Here is a 17,461-nt window from a genome sequence, read left to right on the forward strand (position 1 = left end):
TTTTTTTCCCCCATAGGCGCTAAGTCACTGGCAAAGGAGAAAACAAAAGACTCCCAAGCCATACATATTCTAAGCTCTGAATAACTTTAGCACTTTTAAAGAGAAACTCCAGGTAAAAAAAAACTCTATGAAGTCATAGAACATTGGTTTATATTCAGATCAGTTTATATTCAAATATATACTGAGGAACTATAATAGGGTATTTCCCTAAAAGATCAGTGCTGGCCCTTCTGAAAAGGGGAGATTTTATGTTCATAGATATATGCTATTCCTAGCTGCATGTTTAACTCCTCCACCCTCACCAGTGTTTTGTTTTTGATTTCACATTAACTAGAAACAAAGCTCAATGTCCATTTTCAGATTGTCCAAACCTTTTTTTATTTTGGGGTCCTTTATTCCACCATTCTTCTCAGTTGCCAGCATTAGTTGTATGACTGTTAAAGACCAAGTATTTATTTTCCACAACTTTAATACAAAACTATTTCTAATACAGGGATTTGGATTTTTTTCTTCTCTGTAGTATAAAGGACAAATTAGTCCATGCTCTATTTTTCTTTTTCATTAACAATAACCTTTTTTTTTTTTAACAGAGGGGTCAAGTACATAGAAAATCAAGTGTATCAAAACATGACAAGGCATCTACAAACAAAAGAATTATGGGGTCAAAAGGTTTTCGGGTATAGTAAGTCAGTTGAAGCAGCCGCCCTGCAGGTCCATTGGTAGATTTTGTAACATGCCGTGCTGTGGAGTATCCATCCAGATCATGGTGCAGTCCTGAGTAGGAAAAATGGTAGTATGTATAAAGATACAGTGGAGCTGTGTGACAATTAAGTCTGTAGTAGGACAGTTCAAGGAGTAAACTTCATGTCATGAATATGATGGGGGACTAAGAAAACATACATATAAGAAGAGGGGGAGAATAATACGAAGAGAAAGAGAACACAAGACTAAAGAGGGGAGAAGAAGGAATATGAGAGACAGTCAGAGCCTAAAGCATGGGAATTGTAAGACTGCAGCTATTCACAATCTAGTCAGTGCCTCAGGCGAGAGGCCAGGGTGGTGGTACAACATCCAAGGCTCCCTGATCACCATAAATTTATCATGAATGTCAGATAGGATACTGGTCAATATTTTATAGATCATAATGTTGTTAACTCCACCTCCCCATAGAAAACTTGTGGATTCCTCCAGGCTTTAGCGATCACCTGCTTAGCTGTCATGAACACAAAGTTGATCAGCCTCCGTTGGGAGCGGTGAAATACCATGTCTGGGGGCTGCAGTTTAGCCTGCCAGGGGTCAGGCTGTAGCGTCCTATTGGGTAAACGCTGTCATGAGCTGATACACCAATCTCCAGATAACAAAAAGTTTAGGGCAGGTCTACCAGATTGTGTTACATGTATAGAAGTTAGGCAAGAAGGGGTTAGGTACCAGCGGAGTGGAACTTTATATAGCAATTCTATTATGCTATTAGGTTGATAGAGCACAAGGTGATAGACATCCATATGGCTTGCCAATCCTCATATGGGATAGTACAACCCAGATCAGATTCCCACCCTCACACAAATGGCAGGGACCCAGGGGAGGGAGGGATATGAGCTGTCGGTATAGCATATAGTCTCGACTATAGCGGTGCTCGCAGGCAGATAGATTCAAAAGAGGGTAATATAATGGGGCATCGCACTCCTTTGAGTGAGGAGGTTATCCAGTGGCAAAGCTACATGTAGTGAAAGTATTCTCTAAGCGGGATTTCCTTCGTGGAATGTAACCCTTCCCATGCTCGAAGTCCCGTCAAGGATAAAAGGTGATAGATAAATTTAAAATCATTTGCTGTCCACCAGCGAAAAGCCAACGGGTTCCATTAACCGTGTGGGAATTGAGGATTATGGAGAAGTGGCCTCGGGGGGGTCCTGGGGGACATGAAGTTTGCGGAGGCTTTATGTGCATCCCAAACTCTTAATGAATGCTGCATGAGTGGGATGAGGGTCTTAGGGCGAAGTGGAGGAGGAAGCCATAATAGTGCAGATGTGGGGAGAGGGGCGCAGGTTTCCATGTTCAGAGAGACCCATAAGGGCTTTTCCTGGACTGCATGAAGGGGCGTAAGTTGGTTTATTTCCACCACCGTGCAAATCCTGAGGTATTACCTAAGGTTGGGGACTCCCAGTCCGCCCAACTGCCTATGGGTGTACGTAGTGCCCCTTGATACCCTGGGTCTGATCCCATGCATATGAAGGCATCTACTTTGGTCTGAAGGTTGCAAAGCACACCTAGGGGAACCATCACCAGGAGGGTGCAGAAGTAATATAGCAGCTTAAGAAGCCACATCATCTTAATCGCCGCAATGTGGCCAAACCAGGAGTGTGGGAGGTCAGACCAGGTCCAAAGAAGAGAGGACAAGGAGTAAATCAGGGGGGGGGGTGATAGTTGGCAGCATATAGTGATTGATAATTCCAGGATATTTTACCCCAAGATATGGTATTGTGGAGGATGACCACTGGAAAGGGGAGTTTGTCTGGATTGAGAGAAGGTCAGCCACCCTATGTGTGCATGTGAAAGGCAGACTTGATCTACAGGCAATCAGCACTCCCCTCTTTTTTACCTGGGCATTTGCAGAGAAAAATGATGGGTAGTGTTTGGAGAGAAATGAGGGTTGGGACTGAGTGGAGAACTTAGTCTCTTGGAAGCATGTCAGCTTTGCTGGACTTATAGCTGTGAAAAGCCTTGGTGCGCTAGCTAAATCCCAAGACTTGTCATGGTAATCTAGGAGGCTGGCTGGCAGGCCATGTGTATATACAGGGGCTCCGACCATCTCTCGGAGATTAAAAGGGGAATGACAGCAGTTATGGTGAGAGAACTCACCATAGACCAAGACCTGTCATAGTTTAGGTTGAAAAAAGACATAAGTTCATCAAGTTCAACCACTAGGGAAATAAACATATCCCAGATATAAAACTCTATGGACATAGTTGGTCCAGAGAAAGACAAAAAAAACCCTGATACAATTTGCTTCAACAGGGGAAAAAAAATCCTTCCTGATTCCATGAGGCTATCAGATGTTCCCTGCATCAACAGCCTCTGTTACCTTTACTTTAAAGCCTTAATACCCAGGTATAATCTGTGCTTCTAGATAAGCATCCAGTATTTTCTTAAAGCAACATATGGTAGGTGCTGAAACTACTTCCTGAGGGAGCCGATTCCACATTTTCACAGACCTTACAGTGAAGAATCCCTTCCTTATCTTCTTCTACCTTAAGCTTTTTCTCCTCCAGACGCAGAGTGCCCTCTTGTTCTTTGTAATGATCTCAAAGTAAATAATTAGGAAGAGAGTTCTTTATATGGACCATTTATATATTTATACAGGGTGATCATATCCCCCCTTAAACGTCTCTTCTCAAGGGAGAATAGATTCAGTTCCACTAATCTCTCCTCATAGCTGAGCTCCTCCATTCCTTTTATAAGTTTAGTTGCCCTTCTTTGCACTTTCTGCAATTCCACAATGTCCTTTTTGTGAACTGGTACCCAAAACTGGACTGCATATTCCAGATGTGGTCTGACCAATGCTTTGTACAGGGGCAGGATTATGTCTCCATCTCTGCAGTCTATTCCTCTTTTATTACAAGAAAGTACTTTACTAGCTTTAGATATTGCAGCTTTACATTGCATGCTGTTATTAAGTTTATGATCTACCAGAACCCCCAGATCCTTTTCCATTTCTGATTCCCCCAAATGTATCCCCCCTAGACAGTATGAAGCATGCATGTTGTTAGCCCCCAAGTTCACTTGCCACTTGGCTGTCCAATCAAACAGTACATCCGGGTCTGCTTAAAGATTATAGACATCCTGTATGGACTTCCATTCCATTACATAGTGTGGTGTCATCTGAAAACACAGAAATAGTACTTTTAATCCCAAACTCTGTATCATTTATAAAGATGTTAAACAGTAAAGGTCCCAACACTGAACCCTGGGGTACACCACTAATAACCTTAGACCATTCAGAGTATGAAGCATTAATTACAACTCTCTGGATGCGATCTTTAAGCCAGTGTTCTATCCATTTACAGATTGAGTTTTCTAAACCTATTGACCCTAACGTGAATATTAACCGTCTGTGGGGTACTGTGTCAAATGCTTTATCGATGTCCAAGTACACTATATCGACTGCTATTCCACCTGTTTACTTACTTACCTCATAAAAAGAGAGTAAATTTGTTTGACAACTTTGGTCTTTCTTGAAGCCATGCTGACTATCACTAATAATATTATTTTCTAGCAGAAACTTTTCTGGTTCTTTATCAAACTATCTAGGACCTTTCCAATTATGGATGTTAAACTAACTGGTCTGTAGTTACCTAGTAATGACTTTGCTCCCTTTTTGAAAATAGGAACGACATTGGCCTTACACCATTCTATTGGTGCCATGCCAGAGACTAAAGAGTCTGTAAAAATTAGAAATAATGGCTTTGAAATAACTGAGCTCAGCTCTTTGAGGACACGTGGATGTAATCTATCGTCATGGTAAACCAGGAGGCGGGATGGCAGGCCATGTGTATATACAGGGGCTCCGTCCGTCTCTAGAGGTTAAGGGGGTCTGACAGCAGTTATGGAGAGAAGAGCCATAGGGGGAACAGTGAGTAGTGAGGAGATCTCTCCCCCATGGGAAATGGCTGTAGTCGCTAGCTCATACATGCATTGCTCCAGTTCATCAGTTTTGGAGCCTAGGGATTCTGTCCATGAATTTGTCCATCTTTTGACTGAACCAGGTAGCCACAAGTTACACTTTCAAAGATAAGTTTGGTAGAAAATATTCATAATGAAAGATCCACCGGCCTTGAGCTAGACCTTGACAAATCAGATATTGGGACAACTCTCCACCCTTTCCCCAATGCAGCATCTAAGGTACTAAGGGTGTTCATTGACATAGGACATTGCTGTGGTATTGTCCAACTAAGCCCTGTTTTAGTCTCCCTCAATGAGATCTGATCTGTGTGGGAGAGACAGATGGATTCTACAAAGCTCAAAAATGTTTGAGAGGCGGGATAATTCCCTAGATCACTGGTCTTGATCCAGGAGCTGATGCAACAAGCTCTCCTCCCAAGAACCCTATGAGTCATCACATTATCAATTATCAAGAGGGCAGCTTTGAGCATACCAAGAGCTACCTTTACCAAGATGGTTATCTCAACAAAATAAAACATGGTCGAAAATGAATTTAGGATACTGGTAACTACTGTCATAAATTCTATAATCAATCAATAATGTTCTTAGGATGTAGGCATCATTGGGCAGGATTATCTTCTTTTCCTGTGACGTTGTTTTTTATTTTTATGTATGCAGGTTTGTCATCTGCAACCCATTTTTAATGTAAAGTGCTGATTAATATGTCAGTGTTTTATAAATAAAATGTATTTATAAAAAAATACATAGGCAAAAAAAATAAAAAATAAAAAAGTCCATCAAGTTCAACCACTAGGGAAATAAACATATCCCAGATAAAAAACCCTATGGACATAGTTGATCCAGAGGAAAGCACAAAAAAACTTTTTTTGCTCCATTTTCTACAACGGGAAAAAAAAATCCATTGTGATCACATGAAGCAATAAGATGTTGGTTGCTTTTTTTCTTTTAAAAGCAACTATTAGAATTTGCAGAAACTACTTACTGAGAAGACTCCCTGCCTTATGTGGAGATTAAACTGAAATCTTACTCCTAGCACAGCAGACCCCTTCCATTTAGGTGCAAACTGTCTCTGGCATATAGGTTTTACCCCAACAAAAGTCCTCCTAGTGCTCAAAGACAATAAATATAGCCACATCTGCCATTATTCTTTTTTAAACATTTTTTTCCAACAGATAGGTGAATATTAAAAAAATGCATTACTGCATAATGTATAGGGCAAAGTTTTACATTAAATTTAGCAACGTACATATTATTGATGACAATTTTGAAGTAAATCATATTAATGTGAAAATTGTTTCCAAAAAAGTTTTTTTTATTAACCTTTAGTGACCTAATTTTAGCATTGTAGACAGAAAAATCATTTAAAACTATTCCTAATTTTTTTTTACTTTATATCATAAAAAATGCTCTCAAATAACAAAAAATCATTCACCATATAACCAAAAGGAACCACCTATTTTTCTCTTTTTTCCCAAATGTTTAGAATAAACAGAAACACTATTGTATTTTTTTTGTAAAATGTCACATCAATCCCATTTGGCATTAGACTGCCTTCTTGCCATTCAAAATGGCACAAATCAAAGTTTAAACAAACATACACAGCAGACTGACAATGCAGTGAAGACAGATCACCTAAAGCTTTATATGGAGTTTAATAAACAAGGCACAGTTTGTGATCAAGATTTTTTTGCACTTTATTTTGATAAACTTTGCATTTGAAAACACATTATGACATAAAGCACTTATATACAACTGCAGCTGGGTATTTTTTTCTGCTTTTTGGTATGATACAATTTTACCGTACATCCATTTTTCTTAAAAATACCTTAAGTTCGACAAAAAGAAAAAACTTCCCTAGACAAAAAAACAGCTAAGGCACAATTTGTTAGGCTAAAAGAAAAAACATTAGGGTAGTGCAATAAGTGTTAAAAATCACATTCTACTACAAGGAAATAGGTCAGACTTTTCAAAGTTTGTAAGACTGGTCAGATTTAAGACATTTTTTTCTTTGAATCATAAAATACTTTTTTTTAATAAATAGCAAAATATCTACATCTTTCAGTGTGTCCATTTTGAATCTTTTTTTTTCCTGTTTTTGACAACACGTATATTTACATTTTAATCAATAGAAATACAAAATATTACTGTACAGTTTAATGCACAATATGACTTGTAACAAAATAGAATTTATCTGATTACATCAACACCTTTAATAGTTGAAGACAACATAAGAGAATCTGTAAAAACAAAAATGGGCATTTAAATATATATAGCCAAACAATTACTTAGGAATTGCATTCCCTTTGTAAATACTTTGTTGAAAGTTTTACTATAGACAGCTGTTAGCAGATTCACCAAGATTCTATGACCAAAAATATAAAGTGTTATAGCAGTTTCCAAATGCAAGTTGGTTGACTGACCAACTAGCAATAGCAATTTCTTAGTTACTGATCAGTAGATTTACAAGGCCAAATGCCATTATCTGTATACTTGCTCTGGTTTAGTGACCTAAAATACTATAGTTTAAGGGTTAATTGGATCAACGGGCAGCTAGCAATTTTTAGCCCCACAATTATTTTACCTATATAAGCAATGTTTTTTTTTCTAAATAATCATTTTGTTTATTTCAATATTTTTAAAATATATTTTTTAAAACTAAAAAATTGTATACTGTGCACTTCTCTTTTTTTCCCCCTCTGGGTGCCTTCGCTGAGTACCCATGTGTCACTTATGCCTTTCAGTCAATCCTTGGAGGGAGCCAGTGGGCAGAACTTAGAACCATGGAAATGCGTTTAATAAAAATAGGGCAAACTAACTCTCCCTGTGGGTATCAGCATGTGTAGCTACTTAGGAGGCAAACGAAAGGTAAGTATCAGAACACAATGTTTAGGGTCTGTGTTGAAGGGCATCCGGCTTGTGTCAATAATATTATATACGGTATTTATAATAATATAAACAATTTGAGTCTTTTGCAATTTAGGTCTGAAACAATTTTTAGAGATAGTTCACAGTTGCATTAAATCTTTCCTAATTGCCTTGCTACAATGAGTTGTGAATTCTCATAGACTTGTATTGGCATGCTAAACCTGTTTAAAGTTAATAAAATCCTATTATTATAAACTCCAAACAGATTGTATCAGCAAAAATATATCTGTGTTCAAAACATAATTACAGAATCTTTATTGAAATCTCTAGTTTCATTAAAGTTCCATAGACACAAATTGTGAAAGCCCAGAACAGAATTAAAGCAAAATAATAAAGGATTGTGTACTAATATGGGACTAACTGGTTATGGTTGGTCCAGAGAGGAGAGGCTGCGCCTTCCTAACTGTGGCTGCTATAGCCCACAGCTTACATACAGAAAAAAGGTGACTAGTATCAACCTCCCGATAACTGCCCGCTAATCAGAACCACATGGACCCTTGTTTATTTCTGAACGGGGCAGTGGCCGTCATCAAGGAGCTGCCTGACTGTGTGAACATAATACCTGCCTGGGTGAATCTTATAGCCTTTGTCCCACAAAAAAAAATATGATGAACCAGGGACAAATGGTTTAAAGAACTATATAATTCAATAGAATTATTTAGAAATTAGGAAAACAGTTGTTTACTTTCAGAATTCGGGAAAGTTACATTTCCATGGCATTCTTTCTGAGTGGACGAAAGAGGAGGTAATACATTTATTTGTGTGCCCAAATTGGAATTAAAACCTTATTGCAAAATATATATTTGTTATGGCATGATTGTTTTGTCCACTCTATAATAAGTAAAACAAAATTTATAAAGAACCATTAAATTTCACTCTAATGTAGACTGGTAAAACCTAGGACAGTCTTTTGTATAAACCTTTTCAGACTCAGAAAAATAAAAAGCACATTTTGTGTTGGGCCATTACCAAAATAACCAATAATTCTGCCAAATAAACGTTTACATCTTTGAGACATGTAATTATTAGGGATATTTCAGATCACAACTTGTCCCAATCTCAAACGTGTTTAACAAACTTTTAGCTGAGCCTAATGGATATGACGTTTCCTTTAAATTACAATGTAGGTAGGAGCCAAAAATCAAGAATGACTTATTTGGAATTGGAATTGCTAATCTGCAAAGTGATAGAATTTAGTATTCAGAACATTCTAAACTAGAGATAGAGGTCACTCCTTCCCCCACTCCTAAAATGTGTTGTATATTACCAGCATTATAAAAGAAAACTCTCCATAAACAATTATTAGGCGTAAAAAACAGTAACATACAGCAACAAATTCACTGAACTATCACTGAAGAAATAGGAATTTTAACTGATTGCTGTGAGTTACTGTACTTTGTTCTTTAACTTTACATTTCCCTATATTTGTGCAGAATTATTTTCTAGAATATCTTCAAAGCATGGCACATTTTGCCTATCAATAAGGCAAGTTACAGGCAGTAACCCACATCAAACCAGCTTTTAACAAATGATTGAATAATTATTTACCATTAGGTTAGATTTTTTTTTTAAATTTCCAAGACTGAAAGAGGGAATACCCGCCGTGTAGCCCCATCTGGCTCCATTGCACTACAAAGTACTTCAACTATCAAATATTATATAATGAAAGGTTATAGAGGAGGCTTTTATCAGACTCAGGATAGGGTGCACAGATGAGACCTGAAAGCTGCATGAATGCAAACTTTGAGTAGCAGAGTCACTAACCTAAAAAGGATTGTGAAGAAAATGTTTTGACAAACAAAACAGTTTACTTGGATGTATTTCATCTGTACAGATACCTGCTCAGCTAGAATCCTGCTTTAACTCCCATAGGACAACAAATGTTTGAGATAGTGATGGGTATAGCAATATAACAACCACAGAATATTCAAGATTTTAAAAAATGACATTATTACAATGTACAAATATAGCACTCTGAACAGCGCCAAACATATTCGCTCTGTTATCAGAGAAGCCTATACAGAATCTTGCTGTTTAAAAGGCAAGGTAACTTTTAAATCTTCCAAGCTTTTCCATGATAAAGGTGAATAAGGTGAAGAAACAGGATACAGTTTGCATAGTTTATACATTCAAATCAATGTAAGTTAATGCAGGACTTCTTCTGTTTGAGAATGTTGAGAGGTAGCACTGGTGGTAGCACCCTTGGGGAAATGAATGCAGCTTGTACACTACACTTACAGCACAAGTTGAAACAATATCAGATGTTTACAAATGAACTCCAACTGGTAAACATTCAACAACGTACGCATACCATCACATTTTCATTTATCCCATTCGTTATTAGCCATGTTAAGTACAGTGAAATGCCGCATACTGATGACCCTAGTAATTAGGAAACAATGAAAATACTTATAGAATCTTCTGTGTACTTGCATTATGGGTCCTTACTGCTTGTGCCTAGGCAGTGCTTAAAAAAAGGAGTGTATGTTAACTACTGAAGAATTTCAATAATCTGGCTATCTAGTATTCAATATTATTTTACAAACTTATGCACTGCCAAGACAATTTTACCTACTGCAATGTTTAACGTTTTGCAGTGCCAGTGGATACAAAACCTACACCCAGGGGGTTAATCATACATTTGACCAATATAGTTTTTTTAAGTTCAAATATTGTAGATTCTTACAATCTTACAATGATAAATCTTTTTATTCATACCAAACTCATATCTTGCCTAACAAAAAAGTTTTTTGATCAATTACATTACAAAAACATTACAAAGGGGGATCAAAAAGAGGAAGTAAAGAACACTGCCTTCCTAACTTGTCTATGACGCGTTATAATGTCTGTATAGAAGTTCTAAAATGAAGATGAATTTCACCACCTAAATGCTCAAACGCGAGGCTTTTTCTCAAAGATTTGTGCAATTAGCTAGACTGGGAGTTTGAGGTTGTCAGTTATAATAATGCTTATTATAGTGTGGAACCAACCTTAATCAGTGGTGATTGTGAATTATACAGACCCACAATGCTACCTAGGATGAGCTTAGCTCATGCTGTTGTATGTTAGCAATGTACTCTTTGCTTAATTTCTCTTTTCTTTCTATTGTAAGCTTATGTTGAATATGCTTTGTGCTGAATGTTTTCCTAGCTGCGCCTTACTGTCAGACTATGCCATGTCTTAAAATGAAATCTTCCATGTGCACCGGGTTCTGGTATTAGCTACATACATTTTGACACTGCAGTTTTTTAGCCTATTTTTTATTCCATGGCTCCGTACTAAACATAAAAAGAATCCATCATGGACTAACATATAGGGCTTGGCTTTAGTAGTAGTAGTAGTAGTATGTCGACCTTTGCCTGGGATGTTACATGCAGCCTCCTATATGAGTTCAGCATGGGAAGAAATTTGTTCTTAATGACAAGTACATTTTTAGCAAGAATTTATTTTATTACAAAAGCACATATTCGCTCTCCATAAAATATTTAAATACACATAACAACTGCTTAGAAAATCAAATAGTTGAAGCCTCCAAAATGAACCCCTACAGCTGTTATGTTTTAGACTAAACACTGTAGTCAAGCAATGACCAGTAAACTGTTTTGTAACTTATTACATTAATGAAAGTTCTATTTTTTAGTTTGGTTCCATTAATCTACAATCTGTAAGCTACTGAACTTTTTTTTTTTTACATTTGCTCTGCTTTAATAAATAAGCCTGAAAAGGTTAATATAGGGGTGTACTTAGATTGTAGTCACTTTTGTATCTAAAATCAAGTTTTATCCTAGTTGACCCGTGCAAAGGATTAACTGTAGCAGCATATCTACAGGGATCTTGGCAGTCAGAATTAAGACTAAACCCAAAGTCATTTGTGGATATTCATTGGAGGTATGTGTCCTAATCAAATATACCAGAATAATTAAGGTAAAGAAGAAAACATTAAATAACAAAGTATTATGAAAAATGTGAATCAATGGCTCGATTACATCAAAGCAAAACCAACTGACATTCTATTCTAGAGGGTAAAATATTAAATGCAAAGCGCCCCGCCTTCACTGAAGAAAGGCAGCTGTAGTTAGTAAGATAAACATTAAGCTGCAAAAGCAGCACTTGCTAATTAGTCACTGACTAAAAATATAAATAATAAATATCTAGAATACATACATTACTACTTATATGTTACTACTTTGCCAGAAGTGGCAGCACTGCATTGCTGTAACTCTGGTTTTTAGGTGTTAGCACAGCTAACACTACAGAATTCTCAGGATCATTTGTAGGAGTTGTGAGATCATGATAATTGATTAACATGAAAACAGAAAAACATTTCTAGGGAAAAAAGGGAATCCAACCTGTGTGATGTAACAACATATCATGGAAGGTTAAAAATAATATTGTACTAATAAAAGGGTGTTTCTGCTGGCATTGTATAGACTTTCATAGACACAAGATATCAATGGCTGCCAAAGAGCTACTAGACAAAGTAGAGCCACTTTTCTGGTGGAGAAGAGTTAAATGTCTATGTGCTGGAAGCTCTTTCTTATCGGAGAAGCTGTGTACAGGAAAGGATTTTACGTGGGAAAAAGGAAGACATGTTTCTCTTTGGTCCTTGCTAATACAATATACCCAGTAAATCCCATAAATGGAAAAACATTTTAATGGTTTTTATCTACCAACAAGCCCAGTTAGGTTTGCTGGTGTGCCTGCTCATAAGCATTCAGAAAATATGGAAATGTTACAAATGAAACTAATTTCCTAAATGACTTCAGTTTAATTAGCAGCATTAGCGCTATGAAGCACCAAACACTACTGTATTCCACAGTTTAATTTGGTTTCCCTTGGACAGTAAAAGTTGTTTTCAGAAAAATGGCGCAACATGTTACAGAAACCACAATTGTGTACACTGCAACTTCACAGCCAGCTAGTGTAATCCACAAAGAGCTCCCAGAGAAAATACCTTAACCACTGAGAACCTATATACTGATTAAAATGTGGCCACACAGTGACCCTGCTCCTTTAATCTTCTGAATGAGAAATGCTCACTTTTCAACTGCTCCAATTATATCCAGTTGCATCTCTGATGCTGTCATCAGCTGGGAAAATATCACTTTATACATCCTATGCGGTCTTACTTTAAATGAGTAAATTGTGGCTTAGAAATGTAATGGTTGTAAAAATGAAGCATGCGTCCCTTTCAAGCCTAGGAGGCTGCCATTTAAGATGCTGAACAAATTTTAATTATGATTCTTGTTTTATTTACAACCATTGAAAAAGGTGCCCTTGCACTGGGTAGACACTGACAGCCAAAAATATTTTATATTATCCTTGGAAAGGTCTCCTGCATTATAGCATGTGATGGTATACTTAACACACCACCATGCAAATACCCAACAAGTCTTCCAAGCCATGCCAACTAATCTTAGCTTTCATTAATATAGCATGAGATGAATAAAAGCTGACTTGTAATTGATTGACAATTGACATGGGGAACCGCAATATACCTTACAAGTAGTAAGAAGCTCAGGGAGAAAAAGTTATATCATATAACTCTTTGGCTGCCAGGGCGGTCTGCAATGCCTTTTTGCTTTTCTTTGGCAACACAGGAGTCATAAAAAAGGCCATTTGTCACTTTAATCCCTTACATTGCAATAAAGAAACCATGTTCCTCAAATGACATTTGACGAACTCCTTGTTAGTATATTTCTCAATAACAATGACAAACACAAAAATACATGGAAGTAGAAAAATATAGAAGACATTTGTGCAAAGGGGCTTCTCACAACTTTATAATACATTATATTTTTGCGCATATGAGCCCTTAATTAGCGTCTTTTTCAGCGCTCTGCCAATTGTAGGGAAGTGCTATCAATCCAAATGTAAGGAAAAACCCACAATGACATCCAGTAAGGACTTTTCTATACACTTGTGCCAATGAATGACTCATTGCTTCCACAAAGCAGTAAACCCTTTCATTTGTTCAGAATTTTCATTTGTTTGTGGATTGATGAAACCTATGGTTTATTTTCCCTTTTAAATCCCATGCCACTAAAGGGTGCACCAGATGCTACCTCAATCTCCCATCGGGTTTTATAAGACCAAGTTCTGATTTGGGATCAGGACTAAGTGAGCTCCATGCAGTCTGGGAGCATGACTGCATGACTGGACAGGATGATGGTCCTGTGGTGCAGATGTCCACTGCCGACCAGATGTTGCTTGCTAAGCTGTCAACCCAGCTTTCCAGTTTAGAACCTACAAGGGCTGCATTCTTCTTTGCTTGTTCCACTTGCATGGAGTTAATTGGTATATTTAATACCGGATTCAGGCCTTGGAAACTCTGCTCCATGTAAGCTTTTTTTGAAGGTCCTCCATGAAACTTACCAACTTCATCTGAAACAAAGAAAACATCAAATTAGTTAAAGGCATGAGTTTATTTATTCTAAAGGAACAGTTTTCTAGAACAGTCTAATGTGCACGTGCATTCCAGTGTGGTTCCTATCTTCAAAAAGGGAGCAAAGTCATTACCAGGTAACTACAGACCCGTTAGTTTAACGTCCATAGTTGGAAAGGTCCAAGAGAGTTTGATAAATAAACCACATAGAGGAGTTTCTGCTATAAAATAATATTGTAAGTGATAGTCAGCATGGCTTCAAGAAAGACAGAAGTTGTCAAACAAAGTTACTCTCTTTTTATGAGGAAGTAAGTAAACAGGTAGACAATGGTATAGCAGTTGATATAGTGTACTTGGACTTTGCTAAAGCATTTGACACTGTACCCCACAGATGGTTAATATGCAAGTTAGGGTCATTAGGTTTAGAAAAGTAAATCTGTAAATGGATAGAGAACTGGCCTAAAGATCGCATCCAGAGAATTGTAATTAATGATTCATACTCTGAATGGTTATTAGTGGTGTACCCCAGGGTTCAGTGTTGGGACCTTTACTGTGTAACATCTTTATAAATGATATAGAGTTTGGGATTAAAAGTACAATTTCTGTGTTTGCAGATGACACCAAACTATGTAATAGAATTAAGTCCATACAGGATGTCTATAATCCATATTTAATATAGATAAATGTAAAGTTATGCACTTGGGGGCTAACAACATGCATGCTTCATACTGTATAGGAGGAATACATTTGGGGGAGTCAGAAATGGAAAAGGATCTGGGGGTTCTGGTAGATCATAGACTTAATAACAGCATACAATGCCAAGCTACAATAAAAGTACTTTCTTGTATTAAAAGAGGGATAGACTGCAGGACATTGTTGAATTAGAAAGAGAAGGGAAACTAAACGAATAAAAGGAATAGAGGAGCTCCGCTATGAGGGGAGATTAGCTGAACTGAATCTATTCTCCCTTGAGAAGAGACGTATAAGGGGGGTATGATCACCCTCCATAAATATATAAATAGTCCATATAGAGAACTCTCTTCCCCAAAATTCACTTTGAGATCATTACAAAGAACAAGAGGGCACTCTGCCTCTGGAGGAAAAGAAGTTTAAGCTCCGGATAAGGAAGGGATTCTTCACTGTAAGGTCTGTGAAAATGTGGAATCGGCTCCCTCAGGAAGTAGTTTCAGCAACTACCATAGATTGCTTTAAGAAAATGCTAGAAGATTTCTATTAGCATAGAATATAACTGGGGATTAAGGCTTTAAAGTAAAGATAACAGAGCCTTCTTCTGGACCAACTATGTCTTACAGGGTTTTATCTCTGGGATATGTTTATTTCCCTAGTGGTTGAACTTGATGGACTTATGTCTTTTTTCAACCTAACCTACTATGTATCTGTTAGAGATGGACAGTTTCATATGGGTATCCAGGTCTAAGAGTTTGCATTAGAGCAACATGTACAGAACCATACTATGACCAAGGCAAGTGCAGTGCAGATGTTCAGGCTCTAATAATTGTGTAAACAATGCACAGTTCCTGGTGCGCTTTCTAGGGGCCTGCAAAGTGCACTTTCTTGGAGAAGGTAGAGGGGACCTTACAAGGATAGAGGTACTAGGGTGAGTAACAACCAGTCTTCCAGCAGAAATGAATCAATAATGAAGAATTCAAAGAAATCAGCTACGTCTGGATATGACTGTAAAATGTGGTTTAAGTTGGCACCTTATCAAATGTTTTTTCAGGACATATCCGGTTAAAGAGTATCCTGGGTCCATCAAAATCAAAATGTTCTGCCACATGATCCTTCTTTAATATTATACTTTATAAAGATTTGTCCAATTCAATATGGGAGGCCATCAATATGTGTTCTGTCGTTGTTAAGACTGCATTTTGCTCTCAGCAATTGCCAACAAAAAATATGTTGCATGACGCAAAATAAATGACATACAATTAATAGAAATGTTAAAAAATAAAGGGGCAATTACATTCTGAAATGCTAATCTTCACTGCAGGTGTAAACAACACATTTCTTTCTACTGTTGTCATGTTATTACCTCCCTACATATTTTCCTCTTGTCACTAATATCTAAACAGTATGGGCCTGATTTATTAAACCTAGAATGTATCTGGTCTAGGAATGAAAACAGTTTAACAAATTACTTTCAAGAAATCTATTCCAGGTTTGCTGGATCACCCAGCTTCACTGACAAAAGTGTATCTTTTCCAGCCTCAGAAAGGCCCTATGTATGAATAATTTAATATTCCATTTTTTGTATTAATATTAAGGTATAAATGTATGCTAAATTCATCCATGGTCAGAGCAAGGGAAACTGAAATGTTTTTTCTTAAGACATATACAGAAAAGCCTGCCAGTAACCAAAACAACAAATGCTGTATGTATATAGACTCCTCACAGTCTGATTTTCATGTTGGGATGGAGTAAGCTTTTATGTTACACTAAATTTCATAAATATGCCTTAAGATGAGTGGGAAGTTGTCTAATTTCAAAAATTTGCTTTTTCACTTTTTAAACATTGTTTTTCAACACACAGATTTTCATTTTGTGCAGTTAAATTAATAGCAACAACATGTTGTAAATGTTACAAGCTGTATTTATACAATTTCATCTGTGAGGCTGAGTGATACAGTAAACCTGGAATGGACCTGGTCAAGGATTAAAAACATTTGCTAACAAAAAGCTAATGACTTTTAGGAAATCCATTCCAGATTTGCTGGATTACCCAGCTTGACCGATGAAAGTGTATTCTCTCCAGCCTTGGAGAACTTTATTAAATTAGGGCCTCTGACTTGACTGCACACTAAAAGCTTCTCTCAGAGTGCATTAGAAAATGTTGCACGTATTGCAGAGCTAAACTTACTGGTTGCAGAACATCCAACATCATATAGCTCTTTCCTTTTTAGCCTGTCTTTGGACCAGAAGCATAGTGTGGTTACTCCAGCTTCCCGTTTTAATGAGATTGTTACAGCACCATTCCAGTATCTCACACTTCTTTGCACAGAGAGTAACGGAAACCTAATGTTGGCGGAACTGTGTCTAAACTATCTCAAATAAGATATGTAATAAAGATTTGATTAAGATATGTAATACATTGTATGGCTTAACTGGTAGATTATAAAGGCCTAATAGTCCCAAAACCCTAATAATTGTTAGTCCACCCTAAATTTTACAGGAAGGTAATACGGTAAGTGATAACCCACCTGACAGATTTTTATATTATTTAAGGACTAATAAGGTGAAATATTGACACTTGCATTCCTTAGTCTGCACACCCAACCACAAAGTGGTCCCACTGGATATTTACCTATCTATTCTTGATGTTTGGCTGGATAAAAAAAAAAATTGTAAAATCGCAGTGTTGAGCGAACCCGAACAATAAAGTTCTTTAAAAAATCCGAACTTTACGATTTTGGGTACCCGGACCCAAACTTTGAGTAGAAGTTCAGCCGAACCCGG

At 37.1% G+C, this 17,461-nt stretch overlaps 1 protein-coding gene across 1 annotated transcript in view; it reads right to left on the minus strand.

Annotated features, from left to right (window-relative positions):
• Nucleotides 1-6,346: 6,346 nt before the first annotated feature.
• The window catches only part of XYLT1 (xylosyltransferase 1), an 86,073-nt gene continuing 74,958 nt past the window's right edge, over nucleotides 6,347-17,461 (minus strand). Inside the window, exon 10 of the mRNA XM_072419184.1 lies at nucleotides 6,347-13,986. Within this exon, the coding sequence (XP_072275285.1) occupies nucleotides 13,664-13,986 (323 nt within the window). The 3' untranslated portion in view covers nucleotides 6,347-13,663. The remainder of the gene's footprint in view (nucleotides 13,987-17,461) is intronic.

This window comes from Pyxicephalus adspersus, chromosome 7 (assembly GCF_032062135.1).
Source record: "Pyxicephalus adspersus chromosome 7, UCB_Pads_2.0, whole genome shotgun sequence".
Lineage (NCBI taxonomy): Eukaryota > Metazoa > Chordata > Amphibia > Anura > Pyxicephalidae > Pyxicephalus > Pyxicephalus adspersus.